Consider the following 23,894-nt stretch of genomic DNA (forward strand, 5'->3'; position numbering starts at 1 on the left):
TGGTGGAGAAGGACTCCAAGCCTTTGAATCTAGTCAAGGGAATTCAAATAAGAGGATAGATAATAGTGGAGGGACTCAATTTGCTAAGGATGAACCCATTGGATCCTTAAGCCAACTTGAAGATGTAGAAGCCTTGATGATAAGGAGAGCCCTATGTCAGAATGAGATGGATCAATAACCATTGCAGAGGAAGAGTCTGTCCCAAACAAGATGCAAGGTTGAAGGGAAATGTTGCAAAGTGGTCATTGACAATGGTGGTTCTACCAACCTAGTCTCAGAGGAATTGGTGAGCAAGTTGATGTTGTAGAGATTGAAGCACCCTAAGCCTTATTAGATAGCCTGGATTCAAAATGATCATAAGTTACTAATAAGTGAACAATGTTTGGTGAAATTTAAGATCCGATCTTATCATGATGGAGTTCTATGTGATATTATGCCTATGGATGTATGTCATCTCTTGTTGGGCAGACCATGGTAGTATGATAAACAAGCATTGCATGATAGGAGAAAGAACATATATACTATTGGTCCAAATGGGATGAAATAATTTTTGTTGCCTTTAGAAGAGACTCCTAAGAGTGAGATTTGTACTAGTGTTAGAGTTTCGTTGAAGGAAGAAAAATTCCTAGTTGGTTTAAGGAATGAGATTATTTTCTATGCATTGATCCCTAAGAAAGATGAATCCAAATCAGAAGGAATACCAAAGGAGATAATGGAGATGCTGATGATAAAGATATAGTCTTAGATACTGTACCAGATGGATTACCACCTAGAAGGAGTATCAGTCATTGTATGGATCTAATTCCACGAGCTAATTTGCCAAACAAGGCTGCACAAAAAATGACATCTACGGAGAATGAACAATTGAATAAACAAGTACAAGAATTTTTGAGGAAGAGTTTGATCAAAGAGATTCTGAGTCTGTAATGTCCCTATATATGCGAGATTAGTCCATTTCTTGACCCTCAAAGGCAAATAGAGTTATTCAAAGACTCCAACTGGCAGAATTGGAAGCCAATTTCCTACCCTAGTAGTCAACATGTTTAAGATTTCTCTTCATGTGGTTTATATTGACACACTTACCCTTTATAGTAAGTGTATTTCAGGAAAGTCACATTTCTATCTTTAGCAGAGCACTTGAATTTGTTGCTTGTAGTATTAAAATTTGGCATCCTAGGCTTGAGTAGTTATTCAAGGACTTACTATTAATGGTAAGTATTAAAATTTGGCATCCTAGGCTTGAGTAGTTATTTAGGGACTTACTATTAATAGTAAGTCAATTTTCGCACAATTTCTTTATTTGGCAGAGCATCTTAACTAGCCTCAGTTGCAGTATTGACCCTTGGCATCTTTGTTGATCATATATTCAGGGATTTACTAATTATAACATGTTAGGGGATGATATAGAGGGTCCCCTTACTATTTTTGGTAAGGTAGTTGGGTGCACAGTGGACATAATGGTTAACTCCTAGGTTCAGACAAAATTGAGAAATAATGATTATTTGTGGAGCTATGTCATTTTAATTAAAACTAAAGTGATTATTAATAATTATATATAAGGTTAAAAAGTCACTTTATAGTCAATGAGGCCATAACCCTTCACTTAGGTGACATAAAGTGTAATTGATGGATTATATTTTGAAGGCCTAAATATTGAAGTATTTTAGAAAGTCAATGTGTACACAAGTTATATTATTTTAAATGATATTAATGAATATGAGCACTCGAGTTTGAAGACCTATTATATAAGTCTTATTAAAAACCTAAAAGTGGATTTAAGTGCTAATAAGGAGGTTGGAGTTATAAAAGTACATCAAAAAGTAAATCAAACTCATTATTGATGATTATTTTGATTATGCTAGTGGAAATTTTTGACCTTGGAAGAGAATCCTAGGTTTTCAACCATTGTTTTGTTTTGAAGAACGAAAACTCTTAATCTTAATTGCAATCTTGAGATTGTAAGAGATCAGTTGAATCATTGTAAAATTTGAGAATGTCAATGAGTTTGTAAACTCTTTAGTGTGTTGTGGGATCCTGTGCGTACATAGGGGTTCCATTTTGGGTTCACCTAGGGAGTATTGCAGTGTGTATATGGTGTGGATCACTTGCAGTTACACCTTCAATCTTCATGTACGCAATTTGTTTCAAATTCATTGTTTTAGTGCATAGAGATGGGTTTAACAAGTTGTTCATTTCTATGGAGTTGTGTTTTAGTGTGGGACATTTTTCCATCTTCCTTTGGACCTCTAGTGTAGTGGAGTTGGTTGTAGTCATGATTGCTTGGGGACAAGAAACTGTCCCCATTTTTCGTGAGCATTTGAGTTGTTTAGTTTAGCCTATCACTAGTCCTCATAGGCTAATTTTGGTGGATAGAGAATCTTAGTTGGATGAACCAGAGGCTGTATTTCCACTCCAGAGGTCAGAGTTAATTGGCACACTTACTATTTGCTCTATTTTGGGAAATTTAGGGTTACTATCTTTAGCAAGGCACTTGAACAACTTGGTAGCATTGTTGAGATTCAATATCGTTGACTACAACAATTATGTAGAGACTTACTATTTATAGCAAGTCATTGTTGAGGATTTTTTACATCTGGTAGTGGCACTTGGATTCATGTTATGCATAGTGATAAACTCATTTGTCTGTTTGCTTAGTTTGAGGGACTTACTATTTATAGTAAGTAAATTTATGGTCAGTGCTATTTTCGACAAGGTGCCTTGGCATCTAAGTCAACCAGCGAACACCTAGATTTGTTGTGAATCCTGCAAAGAACTTAATGAACTATTAGAGTCATTATTAATCATTAATTAAATTTGTTGGCTAATTTTTTTGTGTTTCATTTGAGACCACCACTTACAAGATTGTGACTTTAGGTAAGGTGGCTTGAACACAAACTTAACTGAAATTGCAAAAGGGGAAGTTCTCTTAATCAACTCTTTTCTTAAGAATGATTCACAAACAGCTATAACTTCAAATTTAACAAAAAATGCCTATTGCTATGATAATACTAGTGGCTGGGTGGTTGACATAAGAACAACTCCTAAGATAACAATTTTACTATTATATTTTGGTGGAATAAGAATAGGAACCCAAAGTCTCCTGCAATTAATCGAAATTAGGATTCAATTGGAACAACTAGTAAGGCACAAAGTCTCTTACCTGTAATCTTAAAACTTAAATAAAACATATAAAACAGAAGCTCAAAGTCTTTAGCTTTTATTATTTGCAGCCACCATTTAATTCTAGCAATCTTTTCCCTTGAAGCACAAGCCTTCAAGAAACTATGTTGAATTTTCAAAGGAATCACACAAGGAAAGCTAAACTGAATTTAAGAAAGACTAACTAATGCAGCATAGGAATGCATTAATCAATCTTAAGATTAGCAATACAAATTTTGGAAAATCCTACTTTTATTCAATTCAGAAAACTGCACCATGAAACTCAAAGTCTTCAAGATACAAGACTTCCAAGCATATCCTTCTTACTGAAAACCAAAAGATGATAATATGCAATGGGCCTCACTCCTTTATATAGGTAAGGAGTTGAGGGAAAAGTGGAGAAACAAGGGGAAACCATTAACCACCTTTGACTTATTCAATGCTACAAGGCCTAAAGTGCTTGTAACATGATTACATGAAAGTAATATACAAGTACATGTTTCTTGTATTAACAACTTGTACATATTCTACATGTAATCTGCCAATCTACACCTATTCTATTAAAGCATAAGATAAAGGGTAAGTGTCCATAACACTTGATAGCTACCTTCAAACTTTGTTTATAAAACTTTCGAATCTACTGAGGGATTCATCTACATCTAGAGTTGGCATGCCTGTGTATTGTCCAATGGTAGTTGTTTTACGAATTGTGTCTGAGCCTTTGGAGTTGAGATTGTTGTACTCCCCTATGTTCTTTTCAAGATTGTCCTGCAAAATTTTATAATTATAACTTGTCAACCTATCAATGGTTTGCAGATCTAGGTTCATGACAATATTTCCATCTTGATCCTTGATGGTTTTGAAGGGATAATGAAAATTCATGGCACATGCCATAACAAATCTTGGCTCCAGGGAAGGCACAGGAAAAGTTGCAACCAAGTGATTATAACTTTGTCTGATAAGCAACATCTCATCTTTGGTTGAAGTTGTCATCGGTAGAAATTGTGTATCAGCCGACGAGTCCCTTCGGAAAGGAAATTGTGTATCAGCCGATGGGTCCCTTCGGAAAGGAAATTGTGTATCAGCCGACGGGTCCCTTCGGAAAGGTTTTTGTTATGTAGCGGCATGTTGTATGTGGTCAACGGACTCCTTCGGGAAAGTTCTTCGGAAAGTATTTATAACCCCTTCGAGAAGCATTGTAATCATCTTATCATTGAAGCATAATGTAATGTTTTGGCATATGCGAATAATAATCTAAGGAATTCTGTTGTTCGTGTTCATTGTCTGTGTGCCATTCTTAATTAACCTATGCGGTAAACATTTGGCGCCGTTGCCCAATGGACTTGGTACGCAGGCAGGTGGATATGAATTAAATGCTGAATCAGTTGAACAAAGATAAGAAAAGTTGAAGGAAAAGGATGACATACGCATTGCGCAAGAAAATGTAATTTTGGCTTAGCAGACAGAGCGTCGAAGGAGATTTCAGAAGATTGCCGACGGAAACAAGAGTGTGGAAGGATTGTTGAAGGAGAATCGACAACGGCTTGATTTGGTGGAAGAAGTGAGGGAGGAGTTTCTGAACTTGCGGATGCTAGACGGAAAGAAAGTTGCCGACATAGTGAATAGGTCAAATTTGAATGTCTGCCATGAAAGAAATAACGCACCTCCATGGATGAACAACTGAGAAGAAGACTGTAAGTACTGTACATATGTAAATATTGTACATAGTTGTTTGAAATTTTTCTTTTTTTAAAAAAAAAAAAAAAGAAAAAAAAAGAAAAGAAAAGGAAAAAAAAAAAAAAAAAGAGGCACTGTACGGATTCTTAATCTGCTCACCATACAGTTTTGGAGTTGGTGTACGGTTTTTAATATTTGAAAGTAGTGTACGGTTTTTATTTGAAGTTGGTGTACAGTTTTTAAGCTTTTGAAGTTGAAGTACGATTTTTAGAGGCAGAGTACGGTTTTTGAAGGCTGCTTACTGAAGCAGCATACGGATTTTTAACACCCTCACTGTACGGAATTTATTGTTTGCTTGCTGTACGACGTACAGATTTTAAAGGTATGACAAAGTAGCGTATAGAAATTCCAATGAAGATGCAATGTACAGTTTTGGCTACCATATGGTTTTAGGGAGGACAGACATTGTACGGTTTTTGAGAGTCACCGTACGGATTTCCAAAGTCGAGAATTCTAATGAGGTCCACTGTACGGCTTTTAAGCTTGTGCTCTGTACGGGTTTCTAAATCACACCATACGGATGTTATAAAAGTCTATTTGCCGTACTGATTTTGCAGAGCACATCAAATACAAATTTGGCGAATGGACTTTCCTGGCGTACGATTCGCTAGCTGTTTTTGCACCATACGGATTTCAATAAGTAGCGTACAGATTTTTTAAAGGCTTGGATTTTGTATCGTATGGATTTTAGGCTTTTGAAGATTGGGGTACGGATTTTGGGTGTGGGCTGAAGCATTGAAGCCATACGGATTTCGATTGCAGTTTAATAGGATTTCATTATATGCTTGAAATATTGTTGCTGAACGGATTTTGCCTTGTGGGGTTTGGGTTTTGCATAAAATGTTGCACGGGTTTTTATGGCGTATAGATTACACAGATCTAGGCGTACGACTTCTGCAGGATATGACATTCAGATTTAGTAACATTTGAGGTTATTGCATAAGGAATTGTAACATAACAGAGGGTGACAGGAGGTTTTCTTGAGTTGAAGAGTGATTTTAGAATTCAGTTGAATGGAACAAGTACCAATTCTTTTAATAGGGTGAGAGGAATTGTCTCCAATAGTTACTTCTTCTGATTCATGATTTGAGAGGGTTTCAAATTTATCCTTAAATCCAGTGATATGACGAGAAGCTCCACTATCTATGATCCAGGTGTTGTGGTTAGTGCTTAACTCACTTCAGAGAGCTACTATAAATGCATAATTTTCTTTATCTATTTTCTCATTATTTTCTTCTTTAACTTTTGTTAAAGCTACTTGAATTTTCTGTTTTTCAGGACACACATAGTAGGAATGACCGAGCTTATCACATTTAAAGCATCTTACTTTGGACCAGTCACGTTTACGAAATTTGTGATTTCTTTTGTCGTCCTTCTTGTTATGCTTGAACTTTCTTTTCTTATTTGATTTGGAATACAATGCTTGGATGTCACCATCTTGATTTGAAATTAGATCTCTGGAGGCTAATTTGGACTCCTCTTGAGTACATTCATTCTTTAGTTGATCAAATTTTGGAAGTTCAGGGCAATTGCTTAAACCTCATATGAAAGTTTCCCATGATAGAGGAAGACCTCTAAGAGCAATCTTGCTTAGTTCCTTATCATCCATTTGACTTTGCATAGTAGCAAGTTGATCCTTTAACTCAGTAATTCTAAGGAAATAAGAGGTAATGGATTCTCCATTTTTCATTTTTATGTAAAGTAGATCTTGTTTCAGAGTTAGCAATCTACTTTTATTATTAATTTCAAATGTATTCTGAATAGTGGAGAACATATCAAATGTAGTTTTAAGATTGGCTATGGAAGAAAGTATATGATCCTTTACTGAATCTATGATTATTTTCATTGCCTTATTATTATGCCTTTTCCATGTTGCTTTCTCAGGTTCATTTTCAGGCATCAGTAAATTTGTTTCAATGTGATTTTCTAATTCCATCTCTCTTAGAATTATTAATAGCCTGGTTTTCCAAGATGAAAAATTGGATGCTCCATCTAGTCTATCTTCAATTCTTACGTGATTCACCATTTTAATGCTTAACAAAAACTTTTCTTTCTTTTAACTTAGTCTTAGATTTAGAATTAATATTTTGCAATAGTTTTTCTTATCAGTACTGCTTTGATACCATGTTAAAGATGTGGATCTCTGATAGATAAAACTATTACAATTAAATATATGCAAAGAGTATCTTACTTGTATAATGCAGAATGACTTTGATTTCCTTTGGCAGCAAACTCAGTTATATCTGTTTGATTATCTTCTTTTAGCAGCGACAGCAATATTGAAATTCTATATAATAGTAATAGATAATTTGCAAGTGATAGTGAGGAGCAATGTATATGATTATTGCTGACTGCAGGTACTTGGATGCTGTGGGAATGATGCTTTCCCTGCAGCAGCGACTCCCTTTATATAAGTTGTGAAGGGACATGACTCCGAAGAGTCATGTCTCTACGTGGCCCAAAGGCCATGTAGAGACATACCTCTTGGGAGGCATGTTTGTTAATAGTTAATACAAACAAACAAATAACTAATGTATCGTCGGTGCCGATAATATGATAAGGCACGATAAGGAATCACTGCTTGATAACAAGGCAATAACATAAGTGCCGAAACACAATGAAGTCTGTTAATAACATACTCTAGTGATGCCAACAACAGGTATAATAACATGATCTCTGTGATACCGATAACAGGTATAATAACATGATCTCTGCAATGTCAATAGCAGGTATAATAGTGCATGGATGTATGCATACATATATGTGTACGTATATTGAAATATATACACATATATGTGTGCATAGATCCCTGTATTGTATGTGACATCAACAGTGTTATCAGTATATTAAGTAATGCATGTTTTGCTTCTTCCGACGCTAAACATTAACATAGGTGACCAAGTTGTGTATCACATATCTCATCGACATATGATGTGACTTGAGAAGGAGAAATGTGATTTTGGTACTTATTGTACTGATACTCCATTTTCTTATTCTCTTTGCCCTTTAGTGAGACAACTCCTTCTGACATAGCAAGATTGTGTGCAGTCAACACTGTTAAATGGAAATTCTTAAGTGTAAGTACATCTTCATTTGACGGATCCATAGAAGGCTGGATTGAGATAAAAATGGTGTAGATTTGAAAGTATGCAAGTAGAATTGGAGTGGAGAGTTTTTGAGTAGCAAAGGGCAATGTATTTTGGACAAAATCAGCTCTTTAAATGATGGAAAAACTCAAAATCAAGTTTTTCTGGGAGCGCTGCATATGAGCGAACAGCAAGTGTGAAACTAAGTAAATGGGGTGCATATGTACATATATACAAAAAGGGAATTCATTTACTCATAGGTGGGGTTTTTATGTCTCACTACAAGTTCTCCAGAAGGCTCTAGATGCATACAAATGGGATTTTTAAGTCCATTTGTAGCATTGAAAAAAGAGGAAAAAGTGTATGCAAAACACTTAAAAGTGGGCTTTTTAGCTTGCATTCCATCACAGGGAAAAACTTGCTCTTTTTGGAATGATTTATTACTTAGAATGGAGTTCTAATCCCAATTGCATATGCAAGAATGATGTTGTTCTTGTAAATGCAACTTAAAAGAAATGATGAGACAAAAATGGGGAAGATCAACACTTAAAAATAAATTCATACAAATCTGGAAATGAAATTAAAGATTTTTATAAACATGAACAAACAGAAATATATTCAAAAACTTTGAAAAAAATCCCTAAAAATTTACAAAACAAACTTACCTCCTCTTGCGAAATGCAAGGGAAATAATCTTTGAAAATGTTGAAGAAAATCTTTATTAAATCGAAAGATTTTGGATTTAGCAAAAGATACCAAGATTGGAGGTAAAGATTTGTATAAACATGAACAAGCAAAAATATATTCAAAAAGTTGGAAAGAAAGCCCTAAAAATTTACAAAACGAACTTATCTCCTCCCGAGAAATGCAAGAGAAATAATCTCTCAAAATGTTGAAGAAAATTTGTATCAAATCCAAGAGATTTCTGATTTAGCAAAAGATCTCAAGATTGGAGTTATATATGCAATGAAGATTGACCAAATCTCCCCAATAATGAAGGAAAAACACAGTCCTCATTAAGTCCCTGACAAATGGCCAGGAATGAGAGCCAAAATGCATGAAGATATGGAGCCAGAGACCTGTTCAAATCTGCTCTATGCTGATTTTTGAAGCTATTGCAATCGAAGATGTAGTAGAGGGGGAAAACAATGTCCTTAGAAGCAACACACGATTTATTGAAGTGAACACATGCTGCAAATGATGCATTTTTGCCCTAGACAGGTTTCTTTGTAAGCTTTGCAACTTCAAACCACTGCTGTAGATGCTGTCTTGCACTTGAATGCCCAAAACAGGCTTCACAACTCCAAACACAGGCTTCTGCATAAGAATTTGTGATGTGCAAATACAGACAAAATCGCCACTGTGCTCAGAGGAGTAGAACACAACACATAATGTATTTAAAATGCTTATCAGGAAGGGAGAAATATGTATCGCATGCATTATAAAGACCAATAACAGGATTTCAAACACTTCAAACATGTCCCACTTGATCAAGCAATGCGTCTAAAAGGCAATAAAATCACTGCCATGGTCTTTTAGAAGGGCAACACATGATAAAATGCCCAATACAGGCATTTTAACTCATGATACATGCTTTTCAGAACTCATAATAGGATTTGAGTATGACTAGACATGTATTGTTTTATATAAACATGCAACTCATATAAAAAAGATGATGTCAAAACTCATAAAGGTTGCTGACAGGTTTCAAAATGGATATTACACATAAAAAACTTAATAAAAAGATCATTTACATGTGATAACAAGCCTTTAATAGTTATTCGCATGTAATCACATGCATTTGGACAAAACTTTACATTCAACAAAAATAAGTAAATTGTAAAACCGTAAAACATTTAAAAATTAAAACAAGTGAACTGACCTCCCACTCAAGTCTGCAGGAGTAGGTGCCTTGTGGCCCATCCCTGCCACGGTAATTTCCATTACAAAATTCAGACAATAGGGACTTGCTGCAATATTGAAAGGGATGTTAAAAAATAAAAAATCAGCACATTGAATGTCAACTTCGCAATGCACATTGGTGTGTTTCTGTGCACAAAAAACTATCTACAGAATATGCATGTGGCAGTGGCTTACTAGAACTAGCGGAAGTGGAAGCCAACGGGGTAGAAGATTTGTGGATCTGTGGTCCACAATGAGCCCACTATGCCCTCAACTGCTGCTTCTTCTTCAAGGGTGGCTGGGATACTTGGTCACAACCCACATTATTGTTGGCAAGTTGGCTAATGAAGATACATGGATTTTGCCATTTATGACAACACTATTATCAGTTAAGGTTGCATGCAGTAAGGATAAAGTTGATGGAAAATTGTCAAAGTATCACAGGGGATAACTATTAGTAGAGCAACAATTTTAGGGAGCTTCACTGGAAGCAACTACATGAGCTTCACTGGAAGCAACTACATGGCCATAGTTTGTAATAATTCTCAACCGCCTCTAGCTTGACAACACTAACTTTTCTTTACCATTTAGCTGTATCACTTTGCAAGCGAGCTTACAACTGATTATGGCTATTATCACAGTTTATAATTGCAACTCTGATCTAAGTGTTTTTTTCTAGATTAAAAGCATTCGACTAAAAATGAAGTTATGAATTTAACAAATCCAACTAGTCACTAAAATGTCAAATTATTATTATCAATGCAAGGAATGAGCAATGCCTTGTCTTTAAACAAACACTCATAACAATTACAGAAATGGAATTCTAACTGCAATTTATAACTTGTTATGCCAATGTTTGTTTACAAAATAAACAGACATGAACCTGTAGACCCCAGCTGAGAGTCGAATGGCAGAATGGCTGCTTAAATTAGAATCCTATGTGCATGAACAACAGGTTGTATATTCTTCCCAAACACCAGTAGCAGAGGCTCGACGTTCACAACTCCAAACACCTAAATGCAGGCCCAATGAACAGACACAGGCCTCCAAATAATAATTGTAGGGCAATAAATATGGGAATGCAAGCCCTGTATTTTTAGATACCAGTCCTGTACAAGTGAATGAGAGTCACAAGCCACCAAGTTACTGATTGCAGCCCTCATAAAGTCAATCACAAGCCACAACAAATGTACACAGGCTTCCAGTATGGCTGCTGGCACTTAACCAATTAACTCAAGCCTCAATAATTTAATTGCAGTCTACTGATTGCAGACCACAAACAAGCTAGCCACAGCCTTGAGAATGAACAACCTCTCAAATGTGTACATTTGTCTCCAAACTTCGCACACAGGCGTAATTCAATTACAACAACTCTAATTCTCCCTCCAAACATTGACAGTTTCTCCAACACAAATTGAGTTCTTAGATGCAGAGAAAAACAGTAGAAAAGTAGTTGGCAAAATTTCTATACCACAACAGCAATTTGCAAGATAATTGCAAAGGAAATTCTTAGATTCAAACCCTTATACTTCAGCAAGGGCATAGGAATGAACTTAGGAAAACTCCTTCACAAGCAACAAAAACAAATAATCAATCATATGGTTTTCCATCAAAATGAGCTCATATTTATAAGCCTTATTGGCATAAAGTTTCCCAAATGCAACTTTACTTAAGAAGCTTAATCAAGACAACATCGTTTTATAACGTGCCACATATATAATTTATTAATTTCTTTTGGCTACCAAAACCGACCTTTTCAACCATATCATAACATTATCACACACAAGGCCACTATTTCTTGTGCCCAAAGTTTCAAACTTTCCAACCTAGTTCCAATGAGCTATGACACTAAGGAAGCCAAAGTAAAATAACAACAAAAATAACAACCTTAGTATATTTAGATGAATAATAATAATTTACCCGTCCTGCAAAAATGACTAAAGAAGCATTAGAATTGAAATTTGACAACACTAGAGTGATCCTGATGAAGAAAGACAATGAATGAACCATATAGAGTGACTTCCTATAAATAGATACGCCCTCTAGTATTCTTGGAGCCAAACCAGAAGCTTGATATAAAAACTAAGAGCATCACTCAACTCTTCTAACTCAATTGAGCTCATTGAAACCAATAGTTGACTTACTATAAATCGTAAGTTCCTCAAAATTGAGCCAAAATTCACCATAGGCTGTTGGAAATCCTATAACCCTAGAACTAAGGCCCTCAAAGCCCATTGTTAGTTCACAAGGGTTGCGATGATGCACAATTTTGGAACATGGTATAATGGAGTTTGTATATGATATATCTATGTTTGCTAATATTAGTATGTCAGTTGGAATGAGTTTTGGATGAAAAGCATGAAGACAGTTTGATATCGTAGATTCAAGTATAACACAAAGAACAAATAATTGGGCTAAGGAATTGAATTGTCTTGACAATTCCAAGACTTGGCAGTGTAGGTACGTCATCCTAGATGTTTACCTTCACTTAGTAGATTGTGATAAATTTTTTTGAAACAAATTGTTGCTCCATTAGGCAGTGAATAAAAAGAGATTGATAAGTAGGAGATTTCTTCCATAACAAGTCAAATTATGATATTGCTATCAGGTTTCAACTGTGTAGTTTTTTGAGTCAAACTCATAGATCCATGATTCATGAGTAGTAGTTCACAATAACCCATCTCTCGTGAGAATGAATAGAACACTTAACACTTATTGCATCTAGGTGGCGCTCATAGAAGTGAAGCACTGGGGCTTCTCGGGAGGTCACTCATCCAAATACTACTCTAGCTCAAGCATGCTTAACCATGAAGGTTCTTCCAAGGTTAAGCTCACTTTGCTTACAACCCTATTTGTAAAACCTTCAGCAAGTGTTGTGCCTTATGAACCATTCATTTTAAAGCCCCTTAAGCTCACCAAGTGATAGGTAGGATAGATCTTCCACAGCAAGTCAAATGTTGATATTCCTATCAAGATTCAACTATGTAGTATTTTGAGTCAAGCTTATTGACCCATGTTTCATGAACGGTGGTTCACAAGAACCTATCTCTCATGATAGTGAATAGAACACTTGCACTCATTGCATCTAGGAATTGAATTGTCTTGATAATTCTAGGACTTGGCAGTGTAGGTACGTCATCCTAGATGTTTACCTTCACTTAGCAGATTGTGATAAAATTTTTTGAAACAGGTTGTTACTCCATTAGGCAATGCATAAAAAGAGATTGATAAGTAGGAGATATCTTCCATAACAAGTCAAATTATGATACTGCTATCAGGATTCAACTGTGTAGTTTTTTGAGTCAAACTCATAGATCCATGTTTCATGAGTAGTAGTTCACAATAACCCATCTATTGTGAGAATGAATGGAACACTTAACACTTATTGCATCTAGGTGGTGCTCATAGAGTTGAAGTATTGGGACTTCTCGGAAGGTCACTCATCCAAACACTACTCCAGCTCAAGCACGGTTAACCATGAAGGTTCTTCCAAGGTTAAGCTCACTTTGCTTGCAACCCTATTTGCAAAACCTTCAGCAAGTGTTGTGCCTTATGAACCATTCATTTTAAAGCCCCTTAAGCTCACCAAGTGATAAGTAGGATAGACCTTCCATAGCAAGTCAAATGTTGATATTCCTATCGTGATTCAACTATGTAGTATTTTGAATCAAGCTTATTGATCCATGTTTCATGAATAGTGGTTCACAAGAACCCATCTCTCATGAAAATGAATAGAACACTTGCACTCATTGCATCTAGGTGATGCTCATAGAGGTGAAATATTGGGACTTTTATGGAAGATATCTCCTACTTATCAATTGAAGATCTTAAGAGGATTTAAAATGAATGGTTCATAAGGCACAACACATACATAATGTTTTGCAAATGGGGTTGCAAGCAAAGTGGGCTTAACCTTGGAGGAAACTCAGTAGTTAAGTGCACTTGAGATGGAGTAGTATTGGGATGGATGACCTCCCAAGAAGTCCCAGTGCTTCACCTCTGTGAGCATCACCAGATACAATGAGTGCTATGTGTTCCATTCATTGTCATGAGAGATAGTTTCTTCTGAACCATTGCTCATGAAACATGGGTTAATGAATATAATATCACAAGGAAAGAGGTATACCAAAGCTGTCTTTAGTTATGGTTTCTGTAAAATGATGGCCAAAAATGACTCCTTTAAGAAAAGATTCATGTGTAATCTCTACATCATTTGAAGGTAGGTGGTATCATTTGTTTCTTGGAGTTGGCATTTGGTTGGAAAACTAGTACCAACAGTCATGAATTACACATAATTACTCATTACTCATTGTCATGTCCATAGCCTATATCCTTTTAAATATCAGTTTCTAGCAATTAGGTTTCTTTTTTAATGCCATGAGCCTCGCCCCTAGGAACATAAAAAAGAAGGGAATTAAGTTTCCATTGGTTTAGGATATGATTTTGTTATATTGGCTGAGGTATTTTTTAGATTTCAAGTTTTTGTTGATGCCAAAGAATTGTTGTCAACTTAAAAAACAAAGGAGCTTCCCTTCCTCTATATCATTCTTGGTACGCAGCCCCATTAACTTCTCTTGAAGGAAATTCTAAGCATTGTGTTATTATTCACTTGAGGCAGTCTTGACAAAGGGCATGGATTTGGCAAGGTGATAGCTCAAAACATCAAATAATTGTATGTGTTTGTATCAAGCTAATACATTTGTTTAATAGAATCTTAGACAATTTGCATTTTGGATTAATTCCAAATTTTGAATTAAAGAAATATTATTGATTTTTATATAGTTCAAATGCTTGTACAATGTGACATGTTTGAAGTGGTGTATATTTGATGAGTCACTTTCAAGGGTTTAAGGAATATGATTTCAAAATCTATATGTGACAAGTTGTGAACAATTTTTTTGGTATATTTGTCATTGCCTTTGTTATATCAGTATGATTTTATTTCTTTTACTGTGCAGAAAATAATGGAGAATATTTCAACAGTAAGTGAAGCAGGAGGTGCGGGTGGTGCCTCATCTTATCATGCTTTAAAGCGTTTAGACCAACTGTGGCTTGAAATTCGTACACATAAGTCAGGTTTGTTGACCTTAAAAGGAATTTCTATCTACTTTTATTTGTAAAATGTCTTAAAGCAAAAAATGGTAAAACTCCATGTATAATGAAGCTTTCATTTTCATAATAACAGTAGGTCTTCAGTTAAATTGGATTCATAAATTCATTTTTATAAGATGCACATTTATTATTACAATGCCACAGATGGCAACAGACTACAAATGGTTCAGCTGGCAGATAGTACAAGTTTCCACTCATAGAAAGTATCTCATGTTCCCACTTTAGGTTCAAGAAGTTTGTGTTATTTGAAGTGAGTGGTAATGTAGAGTAAATTCAGATGATAAGATAAGATAATGATATTAATGTCCAACAAGAGACCAACAAAGGGTCCAAGGGACAGTAAGATTACAACAGTAGGGGAAAACCCAGCTGGAGCACCAAACGTGTCCAAGAAAGAGCGAACAAGAAAGCAAAGAAGGATAACAACAGACGAGAGAAGGACTCACACTTCCCAGATGAAGCTAAAAGTAAAATAACAGGATCTCTCTCTCTCTCTCTCTCCCTCCCCCACCCCAGCCCCCTCCCTCCCCGAGACACACACACTCACGCACACAATCACATTAGTTGTTTTGGAAATGTTTTGTTTCAAATTGTAAGATTTGGTCATGAATAATGGTCTGAAGTATTTCTTGGCCAACAACAGATGTTTTGATTGTCTAGAAGACCATGGTATAGTGTAAGAAAAATAACCGCCTTCTCGTCTTGTTGGCATGTTCTTTGTATCAAAGAGATTGCAATAGTATGAGCCGAAAAGGAACTGTGTCAAATGTGATTCTTGAGTGGACATTGGTGTATTATAGACTTCATACAAAGATGATATGCAACTCAAAGAGTTCTCTGGTGAATCACTTGGATTTTTGGGTAGGGTTATGGGTTGGATGTGTACTTTTAGAAGAGGAATAGAAGGAGAATCATTGGTGATGTGACAATGGAGGACGCTCGGACTGATTTCTACTAATGAATTTGCATGGAGTGTAAATTAGAAATTATATGAAGGTAACATCAATGTATACTTTAACCTTTTTCAGGTTGATGCTCTTCCTAGTTCCCTATTTTAGTTGTTTAAAAATAAGCTCAATTGAAAGCTTAATTTGCTTAGCCAGTGATGATGAGCAGTTGGCTTCTTTTGGGAGAAGGCTGTCGAATACCATTGTATATTTAAATGTGAGCTTGCCAAAATTCAAGCATAACTACCAATATTTTATGAGTATTGTTGTTTTTCAAACATTTCTTTCCTCTTTAAAGTAAGTTTTATTGACTAAATTGTTATGCAGATGCTAGTGCTCCTGCAGAAGTGGTGAAATGTTTGTCAGGTTCCTACCTACAAACAGGAAGCAAACCTAGAATGTTACAATTTGATGTGATTATTTGTGGAGGTACCTTAGGAATCTTTGTGGCGACAGCTTTAAGCTTAAGAGGTCTTCGTGTATGTGTTATTGAGAAAAGCATTTTGAAAGGGGTAAGTTGGAATTTGAAATGTTAAACCCTGATGGAATCATTGTATTTTTGATATTTACTCAAACAATTTGTACTCTCTGATGTATAGAGTTGTGTTCATACAACTATTTTGAAGTTCAGAGAACCCAGGAATGGAACATATCAAGGAAAGAGCTCAGGGAACTTGTAAAAGTAGGAATATTATCAGAAGATGAAATTGACGAGGTCATTGCAGTTACTTTCAACCCTGTAAGTTAATCTGTATGCTTAATACTTTTATAACATCTTCAAAATTAGACATTATTTCAAAGAAGAAACTTTTCTTGTGCCTGGACTGAATTTGGTAGATTTTTCATGTGTTTCTTTTCTATTATCAATTAGATTAATGTTAACTTGGTGAAGTAACCCCTTGATTTTTCGGACCTGACATGCACTTTTTTATTTTTATTCTCCAGAATAGATGTGGTTTCATGGGCAGAAGTGAAATCTGGGTAGAGGACATTCTCAATCTTGGAGTTTCGTAAGTGGTAGCCAAATTCTTAAAAGCTGTTAACCTCTGTGTTTCCAATATCAAGATGAATGTCAATGAATATATAATCATTCCCCGTACAATATAATGCGTAGTCAATTTTTTGGAAATAAATGTTTTGAGCTAAATACATACATGCGAAGGGTAGTCCCAAGTGCAAGTCTAAAAACTGCTCTCGTTATGTATGCATTAATGTGCTATGAACCATTTTGGTAGGATGATCTGATTTATAAAGGCATTTTTAGGGATGTACAATCTTAAGTGTTTATAAATGTCCAACTGACAAAAAGTTGTAGTCTATTGACTAGATTTTGTCTAAGAAACAGTAAAAAATACTTCTCATTTTAAGAGTCATAGCCATGTTTTCTAAACAGAATTTGAATATCTTACGACGGACAGGATGTTGAAACATGAAATCAAGATGTAATTTAAAAAAAATTGGCGCTGGGGCATAAATAAGCACTATAAAAAATGCTTTACTGATATTTCTTTTGTCAAAAGTCTTCTTGAAATTTTGCTTCTAATCTTATTGATTTGGGTGGCCTTGATTAGAGCCATCATGTTGTCAGAGCTATCCCTCCACTTCCCTCCTGTCCCCAAGTCTGATTTTTGTTTCCTTGTTCTGATACACGAGGATGTATAGAAAATGTTTCCTAGCCATCTATACCAAAAATTTTCACCAGAAATGTTTCCGAGACAGCAAAAAGGACTTCTGATATTTCTGAAACATTACCTAAATGCTGTATTCCTTATATGAAGGGGATAATATTTCATCTGTCATCTGTTTTAATGATGTGACTCAAAATGAGTTGTGTAGAAAAACATTATGTTTCAACTGCAAAGAGACTTGGAACTGGGCCATAGGTGTCTGGAAAAGGGCAAGGTGCATTATATTGAGATAGTTTCTAATAGTGAGGATGGAAAAAATGTTGAAGGATCTCAGGGTAGTGAGTACTCACATAAGGGAGTTAAAGGTGGGGCCATTGCTACACTTTCTAGTACACCTAGATCTAACTCTTTTAGAGTTTGTGGAGTTCGAGAGGGGCCGTGCATGAGTTTATGGGTGGACATTGGGACAACTCACATTTCTACAGATTTTGTAATGACCCCTTCCGGTACGCTATGCCAATTATTTGTCATTGCTAATTTCAAACACAATATTGGAATATGGAAATAACTGATTACAGCCAGTCATATATAGATTATCAAAAATTGCATATAATTCTGTCTGTTGAGATTTCACAAATCATTTCTTTATTTATGTAATGAGATTTGCTTAGTTCAATATGAAGACAACATAATAACAATTCCAGCTCAAATAAGGCACTTGTACAATAATCCTCTATTGAGAATGCAAGAAAACTATACAAAGGAACAAATGAATTTCTTAGTTTGTGCCAACTGTTAATGTTTAGCGTCAGAAGAAGCAAAACATGAATCTCTTATGTTACCACTGTTTGCTATGTACCACAGAGATATAAGCATAAGTACATGTATACATATTGATATATGCATACATATACATATACTTGCACCTCTGTTATACTTCAGAATTATTGACAGTGAAGAGATCATATTATTGACCAACTTTATAATGGTTGGGCTTCATATTATCAGCGACATTAGTATCTTGCTTGTATCAGGTTTCATACCATCGTGCCTTGCTTCTATCAAGTATTAATCATTATCGGGCGGTGGCTTATGGTTATTTAGTTTGACAGTTATATTAACTACATGCCTCCGAAGAGGCATGTCCCTACGTGGTTCTTGGGCCACGTAGAGACATGACTCTTTGGAGTCATGTCTTTACACTGCTTATATATACTTACAAATTGCTGCGGGGAAAGCATCGATATAAGGCATCTGTGTATTGTTAGCCGATTGGATGGGTTCGGCGGTGTTTCTGTAGCCGACGGATTGACTGTTGTCGGTGTTTTATATTTTGTAGCCGACGGGTAAATAGTTTGTAGCGGATGTAATGTTGTGGCCGACGGACTCCTTCGGGAAGGTTTGGCAGTAGTATTTATATCCCATCTGGGATCATTGTAAAGCATGATTCATTTGCTATTGCGAATATTATGAAGCCTAATGTATGTTCTGGCATATGCGAATATTATTCTGCTATTATTGTCTGTATGCGTTGATTTCTTTACCTGTACGGTAAACAGTTGGCGCCGTTGCCTTGCGAATCTGGAAGGTGGGAGGAATGAAGATTAATGCCAAATCAGCTTAACAAGGATTAAAATAAGGCAAAGGGAAAAGATGGAATCCTTATTGCGCAAGAGAATTTAATTCTGGCACAGCAAGCCGAACACCGACGGAGATTTCAGAAGATTGCCGACAGAAACCGAAGCACGGAGGAATTGTTGGAGGAGACTCGGCAGTGGGTGGAATTGGTGGAAGAAGCACGGGAGGAGTTCTTGAATTTGTGTTCGCCGAGGGAAGAAAATTCAGACGGAAGAGCATCAACTCGCACAGCTCGCAGTGTTGAGGGAGCACAAGCGTGGAGTGACCTCTTCGTCCGGGACAGACTCCCGTGGGAAACAACTTCAGAAGATCCTTCTTCTTCACCAAGGTTTGTAGCTGTCGAGACCTCCGAGCAGTCCGCCAGTGTGGGAGACCAGTCCGCCGGTGTGGGAGTGCAGACCGCCAGTGTGGGAGACCAGTCCGCCGGAGTACAGACTGTCGGTGTGGGAGTGCAGACCGTCGGTGTTAGAGACCAGTCCGCTAGAGTACAGACTGTCGGTGTGGGAGTGCAGACCGCCAGTGTGGGAGTGCAGACCGCTAGTGCGGGAGTGAAGAGCGCTAGTGTTGCAGGACCGAGCAACGCCTGTTTACAGAAACCAATTGTGATGGCGGGACCAAAAGAGAAACTGCCAAAGTTCAATGGTGATGGTACGGCCGATCCTATTTGACATTGTAAGACATGTGAAACGATCTGGAGGGCAAATGGCATAATTGATGAAGACGATTGGATGAGACAATTTTCGGCAACCCTACGAGGTGTCGTGATTGATTGGTTTTCGGATACGGATCCGCAAAAGCTAAATAGCTGGGATAACATTAAAAAGGAGTTCTTGGCGGAATTTAAACTCTTGCGGGATGATAATGAAATCGTAGCAGAAATTTTCAATACCAAGCAAGGGAAGCACGAAACTATCCGTATCTATGCCAGGAGATTAAAAGACTTAATAAACAAAATGGAAAGCAAGCCGACGGACGAATTGCAGAAAAGATGGTTCGTGGATGACTTACGATCGGAATTGTGGAGGAAAATGAAAATTGTGCCACCGTTGTCATATGTGGACGCGTATAGCAGAGCACTGGACCTTGAAAGTGAGCAGAAGACAAAGAAGAAGAAAACTAGCTCCTCTGATTTTGATGACGACGAGCCTGCTAGAGATGATAGTAGCGACGACGAAGGTAGCAGCAAGAAGGTTCGTCCCTTACAAAAGGATATGGTTCGCATGATGAAGGAGTTTAAAAACATGCAGAAGGAGCCAAAGGTAGTGAGCTGTGGTGCACGGAGTGTAAGACCGACGGTCATACTAAAGGATCGTGTCCAAAAAACCAATTTTGTGACATTTGTTAGATCATGGGCCATTCAACAAAAGATTGCCCCTTTAACATGAAGACAAGGGGATCTCTGCAGGTGCTTCTCACACAGGAGGCTTCCCCGTTGGGTAGTAGTGGAAACACAAATACCGCCAGTGCTACATTTGGAGGATACAGGAATAATAGCAGAGGGCAAAATAACAATGCAAACAATAACAATAATAATAGGAGCCGAAGTCGAAGGACGGCCGAACGTTCAATGCCGAGCATGTAATTTGTGGGGTCATTTTGCGCGGGATTGTATAGCGGCAAACACACCCAAATTATTATGCAGATGATGCGGACCCGGCGATCACGAAGATTCCAAGTGTCCAAAGGCTGGAGTAAACTTGATCACTGTTGGCACGGATGTAGAGGAGGTTCTGGCAATTACATGGAGGCAAGCGAAGGAAAAGAGAAAAGTGGGGGAAGCGCAGGCGGACATTGCAAAGGCATCGTTGGTGGGGACATCTCAGTTGACGGACATCACCGGCACCTTGGCAAGGAACTTCGCAGAACAAAATATTGTACGACAGATCTTACAAACGGAGATACCAGTCAAGATAAGTGACTTCCTCACAATGCCCCAGTTACGGATGGCCATTCTGAATCATACACCGTTTCTGAAAGCAACGGAGGACACAGGATGGGACAGTAGGGAAGTGATGACAACAGACCCAATGCTGCTGGCACTCACCTCCGGACGACATCCGGCGGTCGTCGAGATAGGGATTTTGGGAAATGTTTTGACAGACACAATTGTCGACGGAGGGTCCGGCGTGACTGTGTTGTCGGAGGATACTTGGAAGAAGTTGGGAAAGCCGACATTGTGGCCACCTGCATTTCAGTTGCTCACGGCAGACCAACATGGAATCAAACCGTTGGGAATCTTGAAAGCGCAACCGGTAACAATTGGTACGCAACCATTTTTATTGGATTTTGTGGTCATTCCATTAAAAAGAAAAGGATATGATGCTATTCTGGGACGAGATTGGTTGGTGCAAGCAAAAGTAAAGCATGATTGGAAATGAAATACCCTATCAATGGAGCGCGGAGGCAAAAGATTCACAATTGACCTGCATACACAAATGGTCGGTGAGGAGGCAGCATCGTTAGATTCAGAAAGTGACGGCGAAAGTGACAACGAAGCAAAGAGGAGAATGGAACCAGATGAAGGAGTATTGAGACTTGACGGAGGATCGAATGATGACGACTTGGACTCGGTGAATGGTCTGTTCCACTGGCAGATAGAAGACTACGAACTGTTTCCGAGTTGCAATATGTTAACGGTCGACGAACGTGACAAAACACAGGAAAATGAATGTCCGGAGGAATGCAGGGAAGCGAAAGAAGGAAAAGCTACCATAGCTGAAGCTGAGGGGAAGAACATACAGTCTGAACACAGAAAAATGAAAGATCACTGTCCGGTACATGGTGAATGGACTGCGCGGAAAGAAAAGGTTACACCGCAGCATAAAATTAATGGAAGGGCACCGACAACAAGGAAATAATCCAGTTGCGCGACGACCGTAGGCACAGTGGGCGACGGAGGTGGCACAGAACAGACATAAGGCGTACGACGGTCGGAATGAAATCAAAGTGGAAAAGTTTAAGGTCAGATGGGTTGGACCATATCAGATTCGGGAGGTCGGTGACAATGGAGCGATCAGAGTATCAACTTTGGATGAGCAGAAGGTACCTTCGGCAGTCAACGGATCCAAATTCAAAATATATGATGCTAGGAAGACTCCGTCGCTGTCACAGGATGGCCAACTGACTCCGTCGTCGTTGCCGAATGGTGACGGTCAGAGGCAAAATTGAGGTACTGTTCTTTTTATAAAAAAGAAAAAAAGAAAAAAAAGGATATAAAAAAATTTTAAAAAAAGAAAAAAAAAAAGAAAGAAAAAAGAAAAAGAAAAAAAAAGAAAAGAAGCAAGTAGAGGGCTGTCCGCGGGCTCTCCCCGCGGACTGTGCTCCGTGGGCAAGATGTTCCGCGGACACCTGTCCGCGGGCATTGTCCCGCGGACACCTGTCCCGCGGGCAGTGTCCCCGCGGACTGTGCTCTGCGGGCAGATGTCCTGCGGGCATTGTCCCTGCGGACTGTGCTCCGCGGGCAGGATGTCCTGCAAACACCTGTCCCGCGAGCATTGTCCTCGTGGACTTCTTCTGCTTGATGTTTGACCCCTTTTTTTCTCTTTGCGGGTTTGTCCTCCGTCCGTTGCAAACTCTCCTCCGCGGGCTTATAACTCTTTTCTGCGGGCATACAGCAGGGTTTCCTTGCTTACTTTGTGCCTTCGGTGATAATCCTTAGCAGTAGTGACATCCGTTGTGCAATGGTCGACTTGGCATGATGGATACGAGGTGATGGCGGACTCAGATCTCCACCGCTTGGTGTTCTTTGAAAGGCTTGTCTGTGTATTGGTTTTCATTGTTGGAGGAGACGTTTCACCGGAAGTTTGTTGGAATTCTGTTTCTCATTGAGTTCGTGTAGAAGATGGGTGTGAGCATATTTTTAGCAAGCAAAAAAAATAAAAAAATAAAAAAATGACGACAGATTCAAGTTGTTCAGAATGAGTGACAGATGATGCCAAGGGGAAGGGGACGCATCCATGGTTGCCAAAAAGAGTGCAGAATCGGCAGATAATGACAGAAATGGTGTGTTCCGTGCATTTTTGTGTGGGTTGCGAAGTGCTAATTTGGTCTTGGCGGCGAGGGGCACTGCCCCTCGACCCCGCCCTGTACTGCGACAGGGAGCGCACCCGGGGTGCTGCCCCAGGACCCCGCGGGGGCGCTGCCCCTCAACCCTGCCGGGGGCATTGCCCCTTGGACCCTCAGTCATTGCGGATATCGGTCATGGGAGTCTGACCAGTTGAGAGGAGTTGAAGTTGTTGTAGGCATGGACTATTTGTGTACCGAGGCACTGGGAGTAGGTGTTGGCCGGGAAGCTATCTTGGTGGATGCGTAGAGAGCTCGGGAGGAGCTAATCATCCAGTTAGAGGCAGTGCAACGACACTTAGCTCAGTGGACCCAGTGTTGGAAGCAGAGAAAGCAACACAGGTGGCTATCAAGGTCAGCTTCATCAAGGAGGTAGTGTTGTGTTAGCAGAGGCTACAAGCACGGGACGAAGGTGACAGTGATGTGTCAGAAGCAGATTTCTCTTGTTGGTTAAATTGTCTCAGATATTTTGTCAGTCGTCAGGAGACGACTTTTCTTTTTGGGGGGGATGGTGTTAGCCGATTAGATGGGTCCGGCGGTGTTTCTGTAGCCGACGGATTGACTGTCGTCGGTGTTTTGTATTTTGTAGCCAACGGGTAAATAGTTTGTAGCGGATGTAATGT

The 23,894-nt window shown here is 38.2% G+C and overlaps 1 protein-coding gene across 2 annotated transcripts in view; it reads left to right on the forward strand.

The window, feature by feature from the left end:
• The window catches only part of LOC149552313 (Lycopene beta/epsilon cyclase protein), a 406,544-nt gene that overhangs the window by 21,731 nt on the left and 360,919 nt on the right, over positions 1-23,894 (forward strand). Inside the window, exons 2-5 of one of the 2 annotated variants that reach the window (XM_089787837.1) lie at positions 14,843-14,960; positions 16,271-16,455; positions 16,575-16,682; positions 16,889-16,953. In XM_089787837.1, the coding sequence (XP_089643963.1) occupies positions 14,843-14,960; positions 16,271-16,455; positions 16,575-16,682; positions 16,889-16,953 (476 nt within the window). Of the gene's footprint in view, positions 1-14,842; positions 14,961-15,598; positions 16,161-16,270; positions 16,456-16,574; positions 16,683-16,888; positions 16,954-23,894 lie in introns of those variants that run through there. The other variant, XM_089787838.1, reaches the window with a different exon arrangement.

This window comes from Cupressus sempervirens, chromosome 6 (assembly GCF_028749045.1).
Source record: "Cupressus sempervirens isolate cs-2001-9-10 chromosome 6, ASM2874904v1, whole genome shotgun sequence".
Classification (NCBI taxonomy): Eukaryota; Viridiplantae; Streptophyta; class Pinopsida; order Cupressales; family Cupressaceae; genus Cupressus; species Cupressus sempervirens.